Source organism: Lepisma saccharinum, chromosome 13 (assembly GCF_977018435.1).
Source record: "Lepisma saccharinum chromosome 13, izLepSacc3.1, whole genome shotgun sequence".
Taxonomy (NCBI): domain Eukaryota; kingdom Metazoa; phylum Arthropoda; class Insecta; order Zygentoma; family Lepismatidae; genus Lepisma; species Lepisma saccharinum.
In genome coordinates this window covers 66,674,973-66,697,937 of record NC_139241.1, presented here as the reverse complement: position 1 = coordinate 66,697,937, position 22,965 = coordinate 66,674,973, and the positions used below count along the sequence as shown (strand labels likewise).

The 22,965-nt window shown below is 34.9% G+C and overlaps 2 protein-coding genes across 4 annotated transcripts in view; one reads left to right on the top strand and one right to left on the bottom strand.

The window, feature by feature from the left end:
• SmydA-4 (SET and MYND domain containing, arthropod-specific, member 4) overlaps positions 1-3,275 on the top strand; it is a 33,894-nt gene extending 30,619 nt beyond the window's left edge. Inside the window, exon 4 of the mRNA XM_083134386.1 lies at positions 2,965-3,275. Within this exon, the coding sequence (XP_082990512.1) occupies positions 2,965-3,197 (233 nt within the window). The 3' untranslated portion in view covers positions 3,198-3,275. The remainder of the gene's footprint in view (positions 1-2,964) is intronic.
• Positions 1,194-22,547, bottom strand: LOC145997392 (uncharacterized). 3 transcript variants are annotated; one of them, XM_083134388.1, is made up of 5 exons: positions 22,503-22,547; positions 21,731-22,156; positions 17,671-17,873; positions 15,763-16,099; positions 1,194-1,262 (listed from the first exon to the last, which is right to left on the bottom strand). In XM_083134388.1, exons 1-4 carry the CDS (start codon positions 22,514-22,516, stop codon positions 15,807-15,809), a joined length of 936 nt encoding a protein of 311 aa, XP_082990514.1. In that variant the 5' UTR covers positions 22,517-22,547; the 3' UTR covers positions 1,194-1,262; positions 15,763-15,806. The 3 variants fall into 3 exon arrangements, with proteins under 3 accessions (XP_082990514.1, XP_082990513.1, XP_082990515.1); XM_083134387.1 differs by lacking the exon at positions 1,194-1,262 and having other exon boundaries at positions 7,744-16,099; XM_083134389.1 differs by lacking the exons at positions 1,194-1,262; positions 22,503-22,547 and adding an exon at positions 22,459-22,481 and having other exon boundaries at positions 7,744-16,099.
• Between the last annotated feature and the right edge of the window lie 418 nt (positions 22,548-22,965).

Here is a 22,965-nt window from a genome sequence, read left to right as displayed (position 1 = left end):
TGAAGTTAGTACCTGTGGATCTGCATTGCGTACGGGTCATTTAAAAATGTATACCTGAATGTTGTGTGAATGTAAATGTATCGCGATCGTGTAGAAGTGACTCAATCGCATGCAATCACTTTATTAAATGGTCATTACAGTTCATTAGTAAAATCGCTCCTTTCCAAGTCATTTGTGTATGTTGCGTCACATTCCGAATATGTATGCAGATGTGCAGGACTTATTTGCAATTTTTCATTGTTCGAGGGCTGTGCAGTTGAAAGTTGTGTTCAACTCTACTGACGGGTGAAATCTCTGGGTCACTTATAATGATGCTGCACTAATAATCTCAGATATCTCTTGGGAGTCCCATTTTAGATTAATTCTTCTGGAGGTAACAAGAAGTTTATATGTTATTCCAAGTAACTCACAGGAAGATTATCGTGGATGTATCGATACATGCTAATGCTGGTTATATAACAGTAAGAAATCTTAATCATCTTTTGGAAATTGAAAATTATTGCAAAATCATTCTTTCATGTTTTGCTCATACTATTTGTGAAATTAAGTCAAATGTGAAATTGTCACACATGACAAAAAACGTCATTTCTTTTGATTAAAGAGTTTAATAGTAAAAGTCAGGTGTCGAGTGATCAGACTTAGACTACTGTAATTGAGAAAGAAAATTAAAAGACACACATGCAAAATGATCTTATAAAACCTGCTTTGAATGTCATACTTGGTGTCCATTTAAAGTCACCTGGTCAGGGTTACATAAAAGTTATTTGGTTGAGAATTCTCATTTAAAAAAATCTTCGCAAAAGTGGAAGAAGAGAGAAAAATAAAATGAAACATCAATCAAAAGTCTAGTTTTAGAGGATAATTTAATAATATATCACATAAATTGCAACTTTCTGTATCCTTCATGACATTAGGATTTTGACCACCTTACCCCGGCTTTCAAAGACCTAGGCTGGTTCGACCTTTCAACATGCCGTCGCTTCCATGCTCTTACAGCGCTCTACAAAATAGTGCATTCAAGAGAACCCCCTTACCTACTTTCACGATTTCAACCCCTCAGCGGAGCTCACACCTTTGCTACCCATTCACTAAACAACTCCCTGCTCACCATACCCTCCCACAAGACAGCGTTTTACGGAAATTCCTTCAGTCACTGCCACCAGAGCGTGGAACGACCTCCATAATCACATAAGAAACTCTTATTCTCTCAGCAATTTCAAATCAAAATTAAGAAAGCATCTTCTTGAGGCAATTTACCAGTACTGAAAACAAGGAAAGATAATAAAATGAAATCTTTCTGGATCTAAATTTGTAGGACAAACACCGACCGACTTTTCTGTATTATAAGTATTTTTGTTGTGTGGGTGTTCATGCTGTACGTGCATTTTTTACGTTTCTTACAGCATGTGTATTTTTCTGTTTTGTATTTCTGTGTTTTTTCTTTTTTGTGTTTTTTTTCTCCTTTTGTGTTTTTTTTTCCTTTTTTTCCTTTGGTATTTTGATGTTTTATATTTCGCAAACTGTTAGATATTTCAACTAAATTTGTAAAATGTGAAGTAGAGATGGTTAAGTGTAAGAAAAGGCTTGTGCCTTAACTTCGCCATCCAAAAGAAGAAGTAAATAAATAAATAATTATTGTTAGTGCATGTTTAGTATAAGTATGTTCTTTCTTATATTTTGTTTAAGTCAGAACTTCTCTTCAGGTGCATATGATAATTCTCTTAATAAAAGATCAATTAATCCTTAAGCATACATAGAGATCAATAATAGCACACCTGTCATGAATAATTCCATAATTTACGAGGTTCTCAATTTTGTAATCGTCTGGAATTCTTAGTTTCCCTTATTCATTTCTTCAGTATACATATTATTAAGATCCAAAAGCATAGGCATAACTTGGCAGGGGCACAAATTGCACCCTGGGTAGATGTTTATTTTCAGTTACACAAAATGTTAAACATTGCACAGTATATTCGGCTACAGCTGAACAGTCTTTTTCTGCACTGAAACGTCTGAAAATATGACTAAGATCAACCATGAGGCAAGACACTACTGAACATAGAAAAGTAAATTGTAGCAGATTGCAAAGAATTATTCAAGAATATGTACAGAAGAGCAAAAAAAGAGCACTTAAATAAGACAATTATGGAATATTGTGTAATATCTTAGTTTCGACATGGAACTAATCGTAAGTGCTTTGCCTTGCAGCATTATTTGTTCATTACCATGAACACTGGATTACCCAATAATATCACACTAAAATTATACCTTCTTTATCCCAAAAAAGAAATGTGTTCTTTAATAAATTTGCAACCATCTATAATAGTTTCTTTATTCCGTTCATAAAAGTAACACAAATTTCATTTCTTTGATAAGATGATATGAGGATCACCTGCATCCAAGGAGAACGGTCACTATGATTTTTGTAATGATAAATGCATGAATAATGTTAGCCCCATTTAGCTCCTCCTAAGTACAACAAAAACAAAAGTCCGACAACTTCAAATTTTCCGGCAGTTTCTATGTATACAAAAATAGTTGGTTTATCAGTGGTATAGCAGGTAACATGAGAGAATATGCCACTGGCCCTACTGTGGAGAACGTTTTGATGTCCTGCGAGTATTTAAAATTTCATGTAACGTTCAGTTGGATTCTTTTTACAATGGAGGTGAAAAACTGGCTAAACATCAGAATTTTAATTCTGTTTTGTTCTGTTTTCTATTTTATTCCTCCACATGTGGCACAGGGATATATTTAAGGGAATATTGCCTTTTTTGCTAAAAGTACATGTATTGATATAAATCAAATTTGTATTGGGTGAGCTTCTTCCATCTAACAGCTCGGTTTCACAAAAATTTATCAAATGTAACAGTTATTTAGCAAAATAGTGTTGGATGCTATAATTATAAATCAAATTAGCATTGTCAGATTATTTAAAAAATGACATACCTTTTTTCATTACAGGTGTAACTTTATACGAACTACATGCACCAATCATGATCTTGGCTACACGTGATTTTGAGAACCACTCGATTCTGAAACCCGATCTCAGGAAGAAATTAAAGGAGGCAGCATCCTGCCTCGAAGAATCTAACTCCATTTTGAAATACGAGCCATCGTCGTCATCCGAAGGCTTGATGTCATCTGCAGCAGCTGATGCTATCGTTCGACTCAAAGAAATGCTAGCTCGAATATGAACATCTAACATTACATCTGGATATTTTATTTATTTGTTCCTGTTTTTGTAAAGCATGAAAGCAATAAAGTTTATTGATGAAATATACATGTACATATATCTTGCCCAAATGTGCTTATTGGGACAGGACTTAGGGCAGTAGCAATGGCCTAGTTGGCGATGGACTTGCTACCTGACTGGAAATGATGGCTGCCAAGTTGGCTGCTTGATTGGTTTGGACGACTAGACTGTGTTCTAATTGGAAATGGCTTTCTCTGCTAGATTCTGTGGAACAGCCAATCCAAGTGAAAGTTTGGTCATGTGAAGAGAATCTGCGAGTTTGGTAAGAGAAAGTATTTTGTTTGTGGATTCCAGTGTTCTTTTTTTTTTTTTTTCACTGCCCGATGAAAGAAAAAGACATGATGTGCATTCGTGTTCATTAAAATCTTACGAATGAGATTTGTGCACGATAAATGTGGTTACCCGATAATGAAAATCCTTACCAGTACGTTAAATGTTTGACATATTTAGTGAACAAAATCTGTACTGCGCAATTCCTTATGGGAGCAAAAGTATAACAACAAGTACGGTAAAACAAGTATTGTGCGAGGCGAAAGCTAGCAGGTGAGCCAGTACCACACAAATTGCAACTGGAAAATCCAGCAGAAAATCTAGCCTCATGCAATTCAGGCATTACAGTTTAAATTGTGATTCAACAAAGGAAATGCTTCAATACTGCATCTAATGTTGACAAGAAGACAATATTAACCATTATGCTAATGAGGAGACCCTCCCTACATCCACATAGAAATTATTCAATATTGTGTGTATTCATATATACAGTAGAATCCAAATTACACTTAGCATTTGCAGAGCCCAATTGCAAAAAATATTAAAATTTCTTTCTGGACTTTATACAGCATGCCCACAAAAACATTCCATGATTATAAACGACCACAAAATGTTAATTATGTATATTACGAAATTTATACCGATACAATTCGAAAGAACAGCTCAAATAATTTTACCGGATGTGTAATTGTTGGCATTAACCACAACAATAGATGGCATAACAATAAAAGAATGAAAAAAAAATTCTTTGGATTGTTAATGTGTTATTGTAAATGGCATTGTTGTTAGTATAAAATTGTGTAGAGCTAGCCTGCAGTTACACATCCTTCAATTCTCAGTGTCCAAAATCCATCTCGATGTTCGGAATTTTCTAAATGAGAAACTTGAAGGAAGATGAATTGGGTGCTCCGGAAACAATGATGCTGTGTTCTGCACAGCGTGACACGAGGAGCACACATTGAGTGCCACTGAGGTAGGTAGTTAGGTATTAAAATTTTTGAGTTTCTGCTTCTAATGGCACCCAATTTTATATAAATATGAGTACCGAGAGCGATGCTGTATCTGCTTAGAATCACGGAATGTTTTTGTGCACACCCTGTATTTTCATGTAAATAATGAATATGCACACTTGAAAATTCACTACATGTATATATGTATTTCGATGCTACGGGCCCTACAGTTGTATGTATGCAACCGCATGGCACAAATTAACAGTTGCCACTGGCATTCATAGGATTTCAACTCATTCAGCCAAATAAAATTCCTTGACTTCAACAGGCCAAATACATTATAACCCCTTTTAAGGGAATATAGAAAGCACTGTTTCTACATGAAAGACACACCATTTCTTAAAGTGCATCTTTCAAATTCAAAATACATGCGGTGGAAAATTAGTGTTTACAAATATGTAAAAACTACATATTGGCCAAATATACAACCAGTACAACTGCAATGGACACCCAAAATATTTTTCATAAGTGAGGGGTATCAAGTTATCATTTATGTTAACACAAGTAATATATAAATATGTGTGTGAATGCATAATAATTTGTGAACATTTAGAATTTTTAGTAGCTCTTATTATTAACTATGCATAGGGATGTGAAGTTTTAGTTTCATTTTCCCCTAAATTTCGGGTTATTTTTTACTGCAATTCGGTGTTATTTTTCACGGTTTAAAGCATAATTCGGTGTTATTTTTCATGGTTTAAAGCACAATTCGGTGTTATTAATTGAAAATTGGTGTTATTTTTACATTCATTTTTACGGTTTCTTCTATGCATCAGATTTTTCACATTGCTTTAGTTATGGAAAATTAAGGCAAATTTTAGTTTTAATGACAAATATAAATAAATCGTAGGATTACCTTTGTGAGAAATGACCAAATTTTTTGCATTTGGAAAACTATTTCATCTCATCGGTCACCAAATATGAAATGTTTATTGAAGGATATCACCCAAATCTTTGAACACAATCATATTTCAAACTCTTCATTCTCACAGAATAAAATTTAAATTCACTTTTCAGTTTACAATAAAATTGATGATTTTCCATGCACAATGCTCACAGTATTTACTCATCACACTTCTTATAAATATATATAAAAATAACCTTCTAAATAGAAAGCAGTTTTTTTCCCATTCACTCTAATGGAATGATTTCTTTAACAATGGCTTCCACAGTTCAAAGTGTGATGTACACCTTGTCATCTTTCCTTCTTTTAAGCATCTCATAGCCTTCGACGATAAAAACCTTTGCCGGTTTGTTACAATCGGTTTACTTTTGTTCTGGGGCCTCCCCGACTGTGTAGTGGTAATGTCGCTGCCTTGTAATCAAGCGGTCCCAGGATCGATACCCGGTGGAGGCACCACAGTGGTTCGGATTCACCAAACTGTAGGTCCAGTGCCAATTAGCCTTTATGTGCATAAAGTGGACGTGAAACAGCTTATTACTTTTATTGCACTTAATCAAGGAATCCTTCCTCTTCCATGTTTTTTTGCAATTCAGTGATTACAAAATAATGTAGTTCTATCTGAAGCATAAAGTTTTTCAGAAGCAAACTAATGCATTCACTGCTGGCTTTGGGATGCTGGAAGTACAGCACAGAAGGAAAAGGAAATGAAAGACTGCACAAACCATGCAACTTCAGTGATTCAGACTGACTGAAATTTTCCTAACAATGCCAAAAAATCCCCCTCACACCTCCCCACACAACAGGTGTTTCTCCCTGAAAATTTCCCCGTTCCTACGAAACCACTTCTGAGAAGTTCCCCTCGGCAAATTTAATTTCAGGACAAGGTCAAAGCATTGTCAGTCATTTCTGAGCCAAACTACAATACATGCAGCATGACAAATTCTTTTGAATCGAACTTTAATTAGTTAGACTAGAAATGGACAAATCTCATAGCGCTTCTGGTAGTTCTTTTTGAAGAGAAGAAGTGCTATGTATGCCCAGTTTATAGTGCATATTTCGTGGCGTTTTTCGCGTTAAAGTGCAAATTTGGTGTTATTCTGAAAAAATGGCGTAATTAGAGTAATTTCAAGATTTCGAAACCCCAAACACTTGCCTCCTTAACATACCCAAATGCATTTCAAACACTTTATTTTGCTTTCCTCAACTTTTCGGTGTTATCGTTAAAACGAAAACTTCACGTCCCTAACTATGCATAATTATTGTGCATTAATTCACTGATTGAAATGAAAATTGTGGGTGCATCAGCACCAAGGCTATTTGCATGCTTCGCAGTATAAAGGGTCAAGATCCTTAGCATCAAAAAAAAATCAACATATTTCTCTGAGGACAATAATCTTCTTTCCTAGATTAAAAAGCTGGCTGCAAAGGGGTGCTCAGAACATATGATAAAACATGGGGCAACACACGTGCTGGATTATGCTGACTGTAGCAGTGGCAGTAACGTATTCTGAAAATTCTAATTTATTGCATATATATTTATTACATGTCCTCGTCCGTGGCTGTGCGGTCTAAGGCACCTTGCTTTGGACAGCATGGGTTCGATCCCGGGTTCAGTCTCCAGGAATTTTCGGCCTGTGTATAGGGCCGGTGGCAACCCACCATCGAAAGGAAATTGGGGAGCTACGAGTGAGTGAGCATAATCCGGCCGCAAAGTCCTACAATGGATGGGGGTTGGTCGGGCCGACCATCCGTCCCCCGTCTGGCTGCAGATCTCCACGCCCCCTGGTGGCCCAAGTGGGAGGGAGGCCAGCAGTCGGTAGGTAAGCCAGGGCCCAATATTGGGCTGTAGCACTATAGGGTTACTATATTTATTACATATTAAAAAGATTTAATAGAAATAAAACACAATGCAGGCATGCAAAACAATACCAAAAGTCCGAGAACTTCAAATTTTACAGGTTTTTTTTTCTAAATATATTTAAAAAAGGTGGTTTACTGCCCTGACTGGACTGTAGAAACAGATGCCAACAGTCCACTGGCCTGCAATATTGAGTTACCATTGTGAGGGTACCCTTTTAACCCTTTTTTGGTGTATTGATGTTCTCCACATGTTGTGAAAATTTGTGAGTGTTTTGTTTGTTGGCATGCATCCATTACAAACTTCTTGTTATGAATATAAATACATTCACAACATAGAACACCTTACTTCATCTCCATAAGTACTTCACCTACTGTTCCACCCATTAAATGCAACTTGGAAAAAAAAGAAATATTTATACAAAATGTAATATTTATTGCTAAAAACTGAGTAACATAACAAAAATAGCATGGAAATACTGAAAATTAATCACAACATTCTACAAAGTTTGTTACAATAATATACTCTTCACATACCATAATTATCATAGATATATTTGTACTAAAAATGAAACATTTTGTACTGCATTACAACTAGTTTGTACTAAAAAACATTTCGCTAAAAATGTTATGAGTATACTTCATTGTTATTTAAAAATTAGCACAAATGCTTTTGGTTCCTATTTTGAAATCTAGGAGTTCCTAGACACTGCAAGAGAGTAGGTTAGTTTGGGTTAAAAACCTATTACACGTCAACTTGTCAAAAGGAACTCTTCATTATAGTTTTACACAACCACAAAGTAGTGCATACATGGTTATAGATGCTGGTGTCAAGTCAACTATAATGTCATGAGTAGTCATGATCTGTTATTCACAATTTTTTCATTTCGCTTTCTCTCATATATTCTCCACTGATGAATACCAGAAAAAACTTAGTAGGTTAACGTAAGTTTTTCTTTGGTTTACAATAAATTGACACTATACTATGCAAATGTAAGATTTTTTTTTCGTGGATTTGATTTTACTATACATATCAAAACTTACACTTACCTTGTAAATCATTAATGTTGTTTTATGCCATTACAACAACATGATTCTCCATTTGTGAAAAAAAAACTTTTGTGTTTCTGCATGTCCTCGGTGAATGAAGGCAGTGAGCCTTTGAAATTAATCGGGAAAAAACTATCCATTTCGCAACATGAAAACACAAAAATTTCACATACGCAATATTAAAAACACGTTTACCACATCCACCATGAAATACTTTTGTTTTTACTGCTAAAAAAATATTGTATTTATTCACTATTTAAATGCACAGCAGCAATATTTCTAGGATTTTTTTTTAACTTGCTGGAAAGGAAATTTCTTTATACAAATAACTAATCAAGTTCACCCTTATTTATGCATTAGGTCTTCAACAACATATATATAAAACAAAGAAATAAGGCACAAAACAAGAAGAAGAAAAAACTAAAGAAAAAAGATCTGCACAATAAATGCACACCCAACAAGATATACAAATGGACAAGCAGCCGAACAAAAGTTATACAAAAGCTGTACAATAGTCAATGACAGGTAACGTATGAAGGGTACAAAATGGAGATGAATTACCTATCGATTCTGTAAACACTCTGTTGTCAATGACACACTGTGTCTGTAACATGAAGATAAATAAATTTATTCCATTTCAAAGAATTCTGATGCTTAAATGTCACTAAATGCACTTCACAAAGTGGTCTAGAAAAGTGAAGAAAATAAAGGTTGAAATGCTCAATTGAAAATACACCGACCGACCCCAATTAATTCTGCATTATCATCAAACCAGAGAATGATTTTTTTCTCTTGTTTGAATAAGATTGCTCTCAAATCATTTGAAATAGAAATATTAAGAATAACAGAGAAATAATGTGTGAATAAAATATACAATAGAACTGCAGAAAATCATTAACAGGAACAACACAGAAGTGGGAACGTAATTCATAGCCTTTGCTATGACTAGGGCTAGAGGTGGATGTCTGAATGCCTAATATGATGCAGGAATCCTAAATTCTGAATTCAATATAGGAATTGATTCTGAATTCAATTTAGGAATTGCAAATTCTTGTATCCCGAACCCCAAATCGTAGACCTAACATCCCAATCCTGAAGCCAACTCCTTGATCAAATATCTGAATTCTCAATCTCAAATGCTGGATCCAAATACATGAATCCCAGATCCTGGAGCAGATATCCAAATTTTTCTTACCTGAATCCACAATGGACCAACCCAACACTAGGTAGGACCTGGGAAGAAGATGGCAGATATTTTATTTATCAAAAGATTATTAAGAAAAAAAAAACATTTCAAAGAAAGGTGAAAGAAGATAAGGACAGATGACCGACTGGATGATGATGTCGAGGGTGGAGGTTGAAGTAGAGAATTCTTTTTTTTTGGGGGGGGGGAGATTGGGGAGGGGCCATTGGTCACCAAGGGCTTTGAAAACTGAAATTTCTCTGAACCAGTGACAATACTGAAACAAGTACAGTGGAACCTATGTTTATGTTTTTCAGGGGACCAATATTAGAAAACTTAAAATGGGGGAAAATGTTGTAATATGTTGCAGTGGTGTATTCTGAAAATCTCACCTGGTTTATCGCAACAATTCTTAATTGAAGGGCTCGGGTATAAAACATGGTAAGTGACATTTTGGTCATTTCTGAGTTCTTTAAGGAAAAAGGTTATTAGAAGCTATACTGTAGATAAATTATTTTTGTGTTGTATTTACAAATTTCACAAGGCTTCACCGAGTCCAATGCAAATTGTATGACATGGCAATTTCACTAAAAAATTGAAGAATGGCACATTTTACTTTGAAAAAAATGACCAAAATGTCACTTACCATGTTTTACACCCGAGCCCTTCAATTATTGCATACCTATATTTATTGTACACTCCCATCTAAATTAATTATAATGGGTAGAGGCATGCATATTTCGTTTTTGACGAAAACACGAAAATGTGAAATAACACATTGTAATGTTAGTTTTTCATGTTTCTGAAAGGTGTGAGGTGCATTTTCCTGCCCTGTTTTGTCACGAAATAATGCGAAATGAACTGCAAAATGCGAAATACACTCTTAAACACGAAATTTAGATTTTATTTACCACCACGACACTTACTTTCTGAAGTCAGAATTATCCTGTGAGTTTTGCAATTCATGGAAAATTGATTAATTTTGCTGCAAATATTTGAGAAGCAAAAATGGAATAAACTTAACATTCTGGTAATGACATGAATGTATTATTAGAAGGGATTTGTTTATTTTGTGTAGTAAGAGCAGTTTTTAAAAATTTAGGGTTATATTCCCAATTTTATAACCAAAATGTCATTTTATATAATGCTTCTTCACTGCTATAACAGCGAAATTTTATTTTATTTGCCACTGTTGAACCCGAAATTGACTCTGTTTTTGTACCGAAATTTTGCTTTTCTATTTACCAAAAATATGTGGCTCTAATAATGGGTAATTACCCATATATCAAAGCTAAATGCATACAAATATGTGAAAAATGTTTGTTTTACTGGTGACAAAGGCGGTAACATGCAGAATACACCACTGGTGTATTAGGACCATGAAAACTGAAATGTATAATGTGGGAAAATAGAAAATAGGGGTTCCACTGTGCATCTAGGTGCTTTCCTCGTGACGAATGAAGAGATTTTCTCAAGAAAATGACCAGACTAGTTTTGGATAGATATCCATCCCATTTCTTAGGCTAATTGAGATGAGAAGAATGAATGATAAGATGAAACTGACAAGATTGAGAGGCAACCACACCACTCATCTCTCAACTCCCACATGCCCATCCTATTCTCCAGAGCTCACAATGGTGATGTCCTGAGAAAAGTTATCCCCACCAAAGCAACAAATTTTACAATTTCTCCATCGATACGAAAATAGAAAGCAATATTTAATTATTTCTCATGGTTACATGCTCATTACGTACTAAATCAGAACTTCGTTTACAAGCCATATCAAGTTATAACTAGTTTTCGTTTTCAAAGTGCAAGTTGGCAACAGTCACTATAGTAATTAAATATTCCTGAAGTGAAGGTGGGTCGTGGTTTCCCTGCATATACTGTTAAAATGTATGTCAAAACTCTGCAAGATGTACCTCAAAAAAATATCTTAAAAAATGAATTAAATGATTTACACTATACAGTATATATATATATTTACAAATTAACATTTGCATTATCTATGCATTTGAGATGTGCAAGGACCATAATGCTCTGGAAGATTTTGTAATTGTATTTTACGCCTGTTTTGGCTAATTGTAACGTGATGATGTATGATGATTAGATGAAATTGACCATGGACCATTTTTCAATGCATAATCGTGACACCCTTGTTGTTTTCAGTTCAAAATTTGGTTCATAGTCTTTCATCATATAATTGTCACATCAGCATGTCAGATGACGAAACTATGACAGAGGCGCACTATCATCGGACATAGATGATTAAATTTTGTATGTCTGTACTTTGTAACACTAGTAAATTTAGTGTAATATTTCAACTATAATGCACAAATCAATAACAACTTATGTTTGAACCTTTTTTTTCAAATCTGAAAAGTTTTTGCTAAACTGTCACAAAGAAATGATGTGCTTTGATTATGATTATATTCAATTTTAACATATTCACGAGTATTCCGTGTATCTTGCACGAAAGACAGTTTAGTAATACAGTGTAACCCCGATTTTACGTTCCCGGATTTTACATTTTTCCATATTATACATTCAAGCTTGATGGTCCCAACATAGCAAAACGTTATAAAATTTTCCCGCATTTTAATTTTTTTTTAAGTTTGGTCCCCTGAAAAACGTAAAATTGAGGTTACATTGTAATGATTTTTACAAACCAGTAATACTGGCATTTTTTTAAAAGATAATGGCCACACCATACTGTTTGCAAAAAAAAAAAAAATGACTCATTCTGGGACCATTATGTGATGAAATATGATATGTCCAGGATGTGATCACAGAACCCCTAAGTGACAATATGGTGAGTTCATCAGTTTATGGAGTAGGCCACAAAAGCAGCTAGAAACTTGAAACACAGTTGAGATAACACCAAGTTGAACTGCTAGGTGTTTCCACAGATTTGTCCTTTCAATCTTAATGACCAGCAGAAAGGTTCACAAATGGACCAGAATTGTTGACAGCATTTCACAAGGCAATTACACACACTCATATTTAAAAGCATACATGAAGCATATCATTAACTGCCAAGTAAAATAGGTTTATCTACTGTGGTTAGTAAGAAAGCTGTCATTGCATAGAATTATTATTATCAATAGTCTAGACCTCTAAAAGCAAACAGAAATGACTCACCAGTTGGGCACACTTCATTGGTCAATGAAATTTCAGGTCATGCATAGCTGGGAATTTCTTCACAAATATACTTTGGTTGCACGGAAAACACAACCTTTGTTTCTATGTAAATTTGATTACAGAAGCATGAAAAATCAGGCAAACAACATAATTAAAATTCATGCACAAAATGGCAAACGCTAGTTATTAAAAAATTAGTTATAGGGCAGAAGGTTTAACCTAACGCGAGCAAATGTGGTGCCAGGCTGTGGTGCAAGCAGTCATTTGAGAGTGCAAGCACAGATGTCTCCATTGCCAAAACACTCATGTCTACGACAATGTGTCAACAAAGGATTCACGTTCCCCACACAAAGGAAATGGCGAACCCTGGTAGATGGGGGACAAAGACCCACGTGATGCCCAGGGAAGTCAGCTAGAAGAAGGAAATCTAGTTTGACCTGAACTGTGCCAGGTTAAACCTTCTAGCCTATAATCACAATATGACCATTTGGTGTTGATCAAGCTCCCCCAAAAAAGTACTGCTACTAGTAAATTCGCTCAGAAAGCATTATATGTGCAGCAAAGAAGCGCAATTAAAATTTATATAACGAATAGGAAATATTATTGATAAAATTTTGTGCATTATGTTGAACAAGGCATCCAAAAAAATCTGTAAATGTCTGAATGTTAGTGACAATGTCTCCTTATGAGCAGGAAATGTTAATGGGGCATTATTCATTGTCTACTACTTCTATTTTCAGTCAATCTAGCACTACGTTTCGAGACAGCACCTCTTCTCTCAACTTCAACTGAGTACATTTCTTCTTTCCAGTAGCAAGGATCAAACTTACGATAGACCTGTGATTTTACTAAAAACCTGCATTCTTAAACAAGTACTCCATGCCATATCGACTGTTTCATAAACCATCCCAGTGGAGAATTCAAGTAAGTAGTTGTATAAAATTTCGGCTCACCGTGGAGGGCACTGGATTTGAGTAAAATGACAGGACTGTCATAGGTTCAATTCCCACCACTAGCAAAAAAGCCAGAAATTGTTCACTTGAACACGAGAGAAGAGATACTCTCTTGAAACTCAGTGCGAGATTAAGTATAAGTAACAAAGCACTAGACAATGAAGTAACAAAGCACTAGACAATGAAGTAACAAAGCACTAGACAATGAAGTAACAAAGCACTAGACAATGTTAATGTTCAATTAACAGTGTATTTTCATTATAAAAAGATTATGCTGCTATAAAATCAATTATACAAAAATTAAAAATATGAATATCCTATATTGTTGGTTTAATGTGAAAATAAGTATTATATAGCAATGGAGACACAAAACATTACTCTTCTGTAATCTCTCTTAGTTCATAGGAATAACATGAAATAAACAAAGAAAAAAAAACTTTGCAAGTCTTCCTTTCATTATACAACAAAGGAACAAGAATTTGTGAAACACAGCCCTCAAGTTTTTGTTTCAATTCCACTTTGTGACAGATTGTGAACCTACAGTTTAAAGTGGGATCCCAACCACTATGTGCTTCCACCAGCTATTAAACCTGGGATCCCTTGATTATGAAGATACGATGATTCAAGTTATATATTCAAGTTTATATATATATATATATAAAAAAACCATATATAAGTACAGAGCTCGAAAAATCCCGGTCACCATCTCGACTAAAAGTTTCAGCCTGGCGACTGTGATCTTTTGCTGTAAAATTGCCGTTTTATAAGTTTGCATGTAAGAAATTTTGAAGATTCTAAGTTCAAATTGCAGTACAGCATAAGGTAGCAAATGATTTTTTATCAACGTTGTGAACATTCCATAAAATCAGTAACAATTTTTTACTCTTTGTTCCCAAACACCCCATTGCCCGCTTTCTCACATGATTTAGCGACGTTTTGAATACGGTGATGCTCAGCTTCTTATAGATGGATTGATTGATTTGCTTTATTTTACTTCGCTTTTTGTGCCACTTTTGGCTAATTTGTGAAGATGGTGATGAATTATGATATGATGAAATTGAACACTCACAAACATCCAAGCCCAGGCTGGGATTCGAATCCCGGGAAACCTGGCGTCCTAGCGCGATGTGCTAACCACTCCACCATGGGGGCCAGCTCAGCTTCTTATAGTATGCACAATTCCTAGTAAGTGGTTTCCTGGCACCTGATTTTCAGAGCTGGCACGTAGCTCTGAAGAAGATTTTTCGAGCACTGTATATGTATAAAATTATTGAACACCGAAATCAAATTTCAAATCATTTACTTCTCTTGTAGGTTTCAAATTATGAAAAGACTCAAATGGGTTCGCTTTAACGATATTGAGTTATTGTTGTATATCATGAAGGTAATTTGGCACGATGCATTTTTTTGTAGTTTTCTTGTTTCATGTCACTTTCTGCTACACTACAATGATGACGATGAATGATAATTAGAGTAAAGTTATGAAGGTAAAGGTAAAGTGTTCCCCTGTGCTTAGCACCACGCCATGAAGGCGTATAGGGGGTGCGGGGGTATGCCCCACACTTTCTTGATCCAGTCGTGAGTGGGGGTGATGTGATCAGCACCATGCCCCTGACCGCCTTTACCCCCCAGGGTTTCCCCCAGGTACCCATGTTATTCGACGCTGGGTAGGCATTCATAAAAAAGAAAAAAAAAATCTCCAGGATTCAAACTTGAAGTGCACAGTAGTTAGATCCTCAAGTGACCATTGAACATACTTGCCACAAAGGTGGCAAATGCTATGATGAGAATGAATATGATTAGATCAAATTGCTGAAGACACACACTCAAAACCCATGCCCATGTTGAAACTTGAAATTGGAACCTTTGGTGTCGAACACTCGTTTTTCAGTCACCAATGCAGCAATCATCACAATGAGAATGCAGGATGATTAGATGAAAGAACAAATCCAATGCAACATCCATCCTGACCAGAACTCAAATCCAGAATCTTCGTACGATCAGCCACTGAGGCTGATTTTAAGAATACCACGCATCTTAGGTCCTTGCACACCTCTTAAAATTGTACTTTCTACCATTATCAGTCTTGTTACTTGTACTACAAAGTTCATATTACAAATAAATAATATTGTACATACCAAAAGGTCTTTAAAACGACACAACTATTAGTCTATGGCAGTGTTCATGTGACTTCATCGTCCTCATCATTTGAAGACTCTTCCACTGCATCTTCGGAGACGAAACCGTCCACGTTTGATGCAGTGGCTGCTCCATATTGTGCATTATCTAGGCCTGTTACGAACGTGTTCGCGATTCTGTTCTGTTGCAGCAGGTGGCCCTGTATGATGCTCCCCATCATGGGTATGAGAGCCATCAGTTGCGTACCGACCAGCCTGTCAAATTCTAGACGCTGTTTCTCCAGGGCTAGGTGCTGTTGGCTGACATCCAAAAGCTGCCGCAATAGGGTTGCTACTTCTGCAAATAGAAACAAATAGATTCTAGAAAATTTCTCACGCAGGAAAATACACAAGCGCTTGACTTAACAAGTTGCACTCATTCCAACAAAAAAAAATCCCTCTATTATTCTATTCCAAGTTGTTATTACAATGATTGATTGATTTGATTTATTACACTTCACTTTTCTGCCATTTTTGGCTAATCGTGAAGGTGAGGATGAGTGATGATATGATGAAATTAATGAAGGGACACTCGCAAAAAACACTCAGGCCAAGATAAAAACCTGGGACCCAAGACATCGTTGCAGTGTGCTAACCACTCTGCCATGGAGATCGGCTATTATAATGAAATGCCTGACAATTCTGTATTTTTTTAACTTATTTTAACTCTACCTTCTTAGTCATAGGTTGATTATCTGACTTTTCCATGTTTTCTGAGTCTGTGGCAACCCTCTTATCAAAACTTTTTTGGAAGAAAAAATAATATCTTTGTTAGAATCTAACCTTTCCTTGAAAATTTAAAACATTTTTCTCTTAAGTTTAGAAAGACATTGATTAGCTTAAGTAAACAATTCTGCATTTTTATGAATCAGAAGTTGAAAAAAGTCAGTTTTTAATAAAGAGGATTTCAAAACTCACTGAAATGAGTGAATGTACTTTGATTCATTTAAAGATTGTTTCATCAGTAAATGAGCAATATACAATAATTTGACTTATGTGACACACATCTAAATTAGTATTACTTGGAAGTAGCTTTATCACAATAAAATTAAACAATGAAATCAAAGCTTTACGATATGATGCAGGAATGTTAATTTCAGAATTCTGAAAAAAACAGAGCACTCCTCATGAAGATCACTAGAAACTGAATGCACTACCACATAAGTCCTTCCATAAACACAGTTGTATTAAACAATGCCATCTTAAAACTGGTTTTATTAAACTTTTAGTAGTTTCACTTAACCAGCCCAAAATTTTCTTAAGCTACATGTATCCTTCTTCAATAACAATGGTTCAGTTTGTAATAATGCTTGTTTGTTTATTGTATTACAAGAAAAATGATATTTTATAAATGTATGATGTGTGGGTATATTTTATAGGAGTTGATATAATGTCATGCCATATTCTTTAATTTTATTTACCGTTTTAATTAACTTTTTCAAAAATCTTGAGGGCCTCCCCGATAGCATAGTGGTAACGTTGTCAACTTGTAATTAAGGAGGCCTGGGTTTGATAACCGGTGGATGCACATAGTGGTTTGGATCTCACTTTAAACTGTATTACCCTACCTGTGCATAATGTGAACTGAAAACACTACTTCTATTAAATTCATGATCTTGAATATATTCTACATAAATACAAGAATGAGAATGAATGACGATTAGATGAATTTTATGAAGAGGTACTTTACAAATGAACAGCAAGACAACACTCACACCCAGAAACCAGATCCACGTTATGAGATGAGTCCTTGAAGAAACCTTCGCAGCAAGGCATATATTACTAAAAAAAAAAAACACTTGAAATAAAACACACATTTAAAAATAATTTTAAAAGAATAACAAAAGTATAGAACAAATCCGTAAATACCATTATTATCAGCTTGGACATGACGTCTCTTTGACCGGGGTTCTTCCGATGCCTCCTCATCGTAAGCTTCTTCAAAGGCCGATGACACTGTGCCCATAAAGTTGGGTGGCGAGTTGAGTAAGAAATGTGTTGATGACGTAACTGTTTGCTGAGGTGATGACGGAACTGACGGTCCTGAATTCCTTCCATCTTCATATGTGGTGCTGCAAAATATGTTATTCTGTCATGTCACATATAAACCACTTTTCTCAAATATCCATTACTTGCATTATTGATTGCATCTTTAGTTTTAACATAAATTACAGAAATTTTAGTTGTTTTTTTTTGTTTTTTTTAATGATTTCAGAACAGTGGCAATTTCTGCTGACTGTACATGTATAGAATGAAATGCCATATACAGAAAAAAAGTGCAATCAAAAAGTCACGTAATGGAATATGTACAATAGAACGTAATGATACATAAATCGCATGGATGTTTACTCACAGCGTTATAATTAGGAATCGGAAGTTGAAGAGCTAAATTATTTCAAAAAATGTCCCACAGAATGACCTTAAAATTATTTAAAAAATGACCTAAAAATAATTTTTGGTCTTAAAATCAGAGCTTTTTTTTTTTTCATAAATTACAAGAGTAGTTGAATAATTCGACAAAACCCATTGTTTTGTGGTTCCAACTCCTGAAGCAAAGGGGGAAAAGCAATTAAGAGCTGATGTAGTTTTCTATTTTTACTTATAAGTTACATAAAATACACCATGCGGTTTTTCTCTACAAGTCATTCACGTCCTTTCAGAGTGCTCCTTGCAGGATCCAGTAGTCCGTCAGCATCTGAAAATACAGTTGTTTCACATACATTGGATCGTATTTTTTTAAAAATATTGTGGCTAATAGTGACCAGCAAGGGAACTTCAATGCAGTCTTCACACAAAGCGCACAATAAGTTTGGTGGAAGAAAAATATATTTACGACAATTAATTATTTACTCCTTTGCCAAACATTTCAGTTAAAAATTATATAGTGCTTTTGAATTGACCATATTTTTTATTAATGGCGAACTTGCTACAAAGACATGTCATGAAATTTCATGTAAGTTATGCCAGCAAATGCATTTTAATAGTGGAAAAGAAAAATAAACCTAAAAAATTATGAAAAATGTAACAAAAATGTCAAAAAATACTGAACAACGACCAAAAAGCTAAAAAAAAAGCTGAAAAATGAAAAAAAACATTAAAAAAACAAAGTTTTCTGGTTCTAACTGAAGGGAAATGGACTGATTACAGGTTAAGCATTGTTTTAAAGGCTCAGAAAAAAAAGATGATTCATTATCAACTTTTTAGCCTTAGTTATAATGTTAAATTTCAATATTCTTTAGAACAATGGAGAATAATTTAACTTGAAGAGAACATTTACATCATGTATTTAAAAATGGTCACCTTTTTACTGGATATCCAAAAATGTTTAAAGGATTCACAAAACATTGGAAATGAATCATGCTATTGCTGATTTATTGGGAGGTTTCAAGTTGGGATATTCCTGTCAACATTATTCAAACTCTCGCATAAGTGAGACGTCAAGTAATGTTTGATAATGACTAGTTTAGGTGCATCAGGTTTAGGGCTTTGCAATAATTTTAAAAAAGTCCCTAAAATGTTAGGGATTTCGTTAGCTTAGGCAGGTCAACTTTAGCATCAAAATAATGCTTCAATCAACAATACTGTTATACAACTTGTGAAAATCATTAAACTTATGGAATTGTTAAGAAATAGGCTACTGAAACACACTTGAACTATGATTGTTGAATACATGCTGTACCTGTACAAAAGCATATGAAATATCTATGTTGTACATGATTATAAATTAAAATTAAAATTTGGTGTCTGGATTGCATGACCTTTCAATCTCATGGTATAAATATAATTTGACTTTGTCTAATGTGCTCTCAAAAGAATTTTAGGTATGACTTGAGATGACAGGACCCCTCTCCGATTTTCTTCATATTTGACATAGTCACTATTTAAGGCCTCCTAATCACGAATCTGAAGTTAAAATTTGTCGGAAACTTCTAGAAATTGCGAACCATTGACGCTAGCCTCACAAACCATTGGCGCTAGCCCCACGAACCATTGGCACGTGGTTAGGTTAGTTTCGGTTAGGTTAGGCATAGTTAAAATTTGGTGTAGTGGTAGTATCAGGAATATATATATATTTGCTTGTGAAACAAAAAAAATCGTGACAATCGACGGTTTCCATTCCGAAAACTAACGCCATATTTTCGCTTATTTTGCAATTTCTAGACGTTTCCGACAAATTTTGAATTCAGATTCGTGATTAGGAGCCCTCAATTAGTGAGTATGCCAAATATGAAGAAAATCGAAGAAGGGTCCGGTCATCTCAAGTCCTTCCGAATTTTAGCAAGGAAATGTGTTTTTGCACACACACACACAAAATATGAAATATGCAATGAAAATTAAATTTCATTGCGTGAAATGTAAGTCAACATATCTGTGTAGATGCACACACTAGTCCATTTTCTAGGCTACAGTTGACAAATAACCACTGGTTTGAAACATAAATACTGAAAAATCGCTCTGCAAGGAAGATAAACCAGGATTCCAGCAAACAGAGGTTGGGCCCATGATATTTACTTAACAAGTGGAAGATCAACCATATATGCTGCACATGAAAAACAAATTTAGAAATATTTGACTGATGCGAGTATTAGAGGTAATAGAATCGATCAAGTAGATAGCTTTTAATACCTTGGGATACACCACAAGCAATGATATGAAATGAGGACAAGAAATAAGAGTAAGAATAGCAATGGCAAAGGAAGCCTTCAACAGAAAAAAAATATTTTCTATGTATCTACGAACCAAGAACTGAGAAAAAGACTAATGGGTAAAACTATCAAAGCTGGGAATCCTCTGCAACTCGTTTATTCTGTAATTGTTTACACTCGTACTTACTTATTCTGCATTGGGAAAGATTGCTTAACAAGGGATTTAGCTTTTTTTAGCGAAATTAGTATCTATTGTCAACATATCGAGTAATTATTGTCCGTTCTTTTCTCGCTTCCTGAACATGCAAAATGGCGGGCGAATCTTGACTAGCGCTGTGTTTCAAACGGCAAAGCAGTATTTCAACCTTCTTAACAGAAAATTCCCGCGTAGCCTTCCAAAACCATTTGGGATTGTATGACCATCCATGAATAGCCCCAAAAACCATTCCCGCATAGCTCCGAAAACCATTCTGGATCGTATAACAATCCATGAATAGCCTCAAAAACCATTCACGATAGCCCCACACACCATCACGGTAAGGTTAGGTTAGGTTGCTTTAGGTTGGGCAATATAGTGAAAAAACTGTGTGTTTGGAAACACTTACCGGAGGGGTTTTTGTCATCAGATGCTCGCAACATCCGGTTCAAGTACATGGATGGAAATGTAAGCAACAGCTTTCGTGCATCGGACGGACATTATTATAGAAAAAAAAACATGAATTAGAGGCCAAATACATTGAAAAATGCGAGAAAACACTTCTACGAACTTCCGAAATTACACACAAACTCAATTCCGTAAGTACTTTCTCCTGTAAATTTGAAGCAATTGGATTCCCGGCTTTGATAGTTTTACCGACTAATGAAATGCTTTGTATGAAGTGTAGCTCTATATGGTGCAGAAACATGGACACTGAGAACAAGTGAGAAAGAGCAACTGGAAGATCTGGAAATGTGGTTATGGAGACGAATGGAACGGGTGAAATGGAGAGAAAAAGTGAGAAATGAAACAGAGCTAGAAAGAGCTGGGAAAAAGATATCAATGCTGGACATAATCATGCAGAGAAAAAGAAATTGGTTGGGCAACTGGATGAGAAGAAACTGTATCCTAAGGGATGCTCAAGGGAAAGATGATTCCAAATGATTGACAATATCAAAATAAATGGGTTCTATGATGCTACAAAGCAAAGAGCTGACGATCGAACAGTATGGAGTTGTAAGGAAAGACCTGCCCCTGGGTAGAAAACAATGAATGAATGTAAGCTCTACAGAGGGCTACAACTTACCTGAAGGAATCAACACCATCAACCGAAGCTGATGTACTCTCCCTTTCCTGCTTGATACCATCTAAGTATTTATTTTCTTTAACACCTTTTTCCGTACTGTTCCCGAGGACTGAATCCATGGCTTCGAAATGTGGCCAATATGGACAGAACATTCCTAAACTTTTGGACTTTTTTATTCTATAGTACATACACTTCAAGTTCCTTAGTCGAGTCTTGATTTCCTCATGATTACGGAAAAATCCACGCTGCTGCATTGCAGAAGCTATTCGACGCATTATTGGATCTTTCCTGTGTGAAGCATTTATTTGTTCTTGTATTATTGGATTGCTCCACAACTCGATCAGAAAACTGGTTTCATCTTCCCTAAAGTTCCTCGTCCTTCTTTTCTCCATTATTACTTCTTTCGATCTGCCGTTTAAATATTTTCTGCGAAAAAGACAAGACAAAAACATGTAATTAATAACCTTTGTTACACAAGGATTATAGCCTAAAGATGAAGAATACACGAACAGATAGCTACATTGTACCTAATCTGTGCTGCGTAATTTCTTTCACATATTTCCTTTTATTCGATTGCAATGAATTTCCAAGTACTCAAATTTTGAAATATGACTTCTAAAAGTAATTTCTTAATGCATAATTTTTCAATGCGAATTTTTAAAACTAGAGAATTATGATCAACACACGACGTTAGTTTCAGTTCCTTCAAATAATTTTAAAAGTAAAACCATTCATTATAATCACTAAATCTGTGCATATAAAAATTCTCTACCTTCCGGAATCCATTTTAGGAGAGATCACAAAACATAACAATCGAACAAATGACATCCGTAATTTCATTCCGAATGATCTTCATTTTTCATCCCATTTTTTTCAACGTTACTGGCAACCCTTATAGGGGGTTTAGCCAACTTATTCAGAATTCTCTCAATACACTAATTTGATATGAATACTGCTCAATGAATTATGTTATGAAAAAAACAGCAATGTAAAATAATATACATCACAACAATGAGCAAATAAATAAAACACTATAAAATAAGATAAATTAGAGAAGTAGAAGAGGATCTATGTATCAAAAAAGTCTATGGTTACATATTAATTAATTAGTAATGTAATAAATAAGAATAATTATTGTTTATTCATTATTTTCTTTCATTAGCTATTAGCCTGTGCTAGTTAACTACCCTGCCTACAGTCGAGTTTTATATTACATTCGAAATTAGAAATCGATT

Excerpts from the sequence above, each read along its gene's own strand:
- LOC145997392 (XM_083134388.1), bottom strand. Across the intron at positions 17,874-21,730 it reads GATGGTGTTGATTCCTTCAG|CACCACATATGAAGATGGAA; the intron begins GTAAGTTGTAGC and ends CATATTTTGCAG. Across the intron at positions 16,100-17,670 it reads TGTCCAAGCTGATAATAATG|AAGTAGCAACCCTATTGCGG; the intron begins GTATTTACGGAT and ends TTCTATTTGCAG.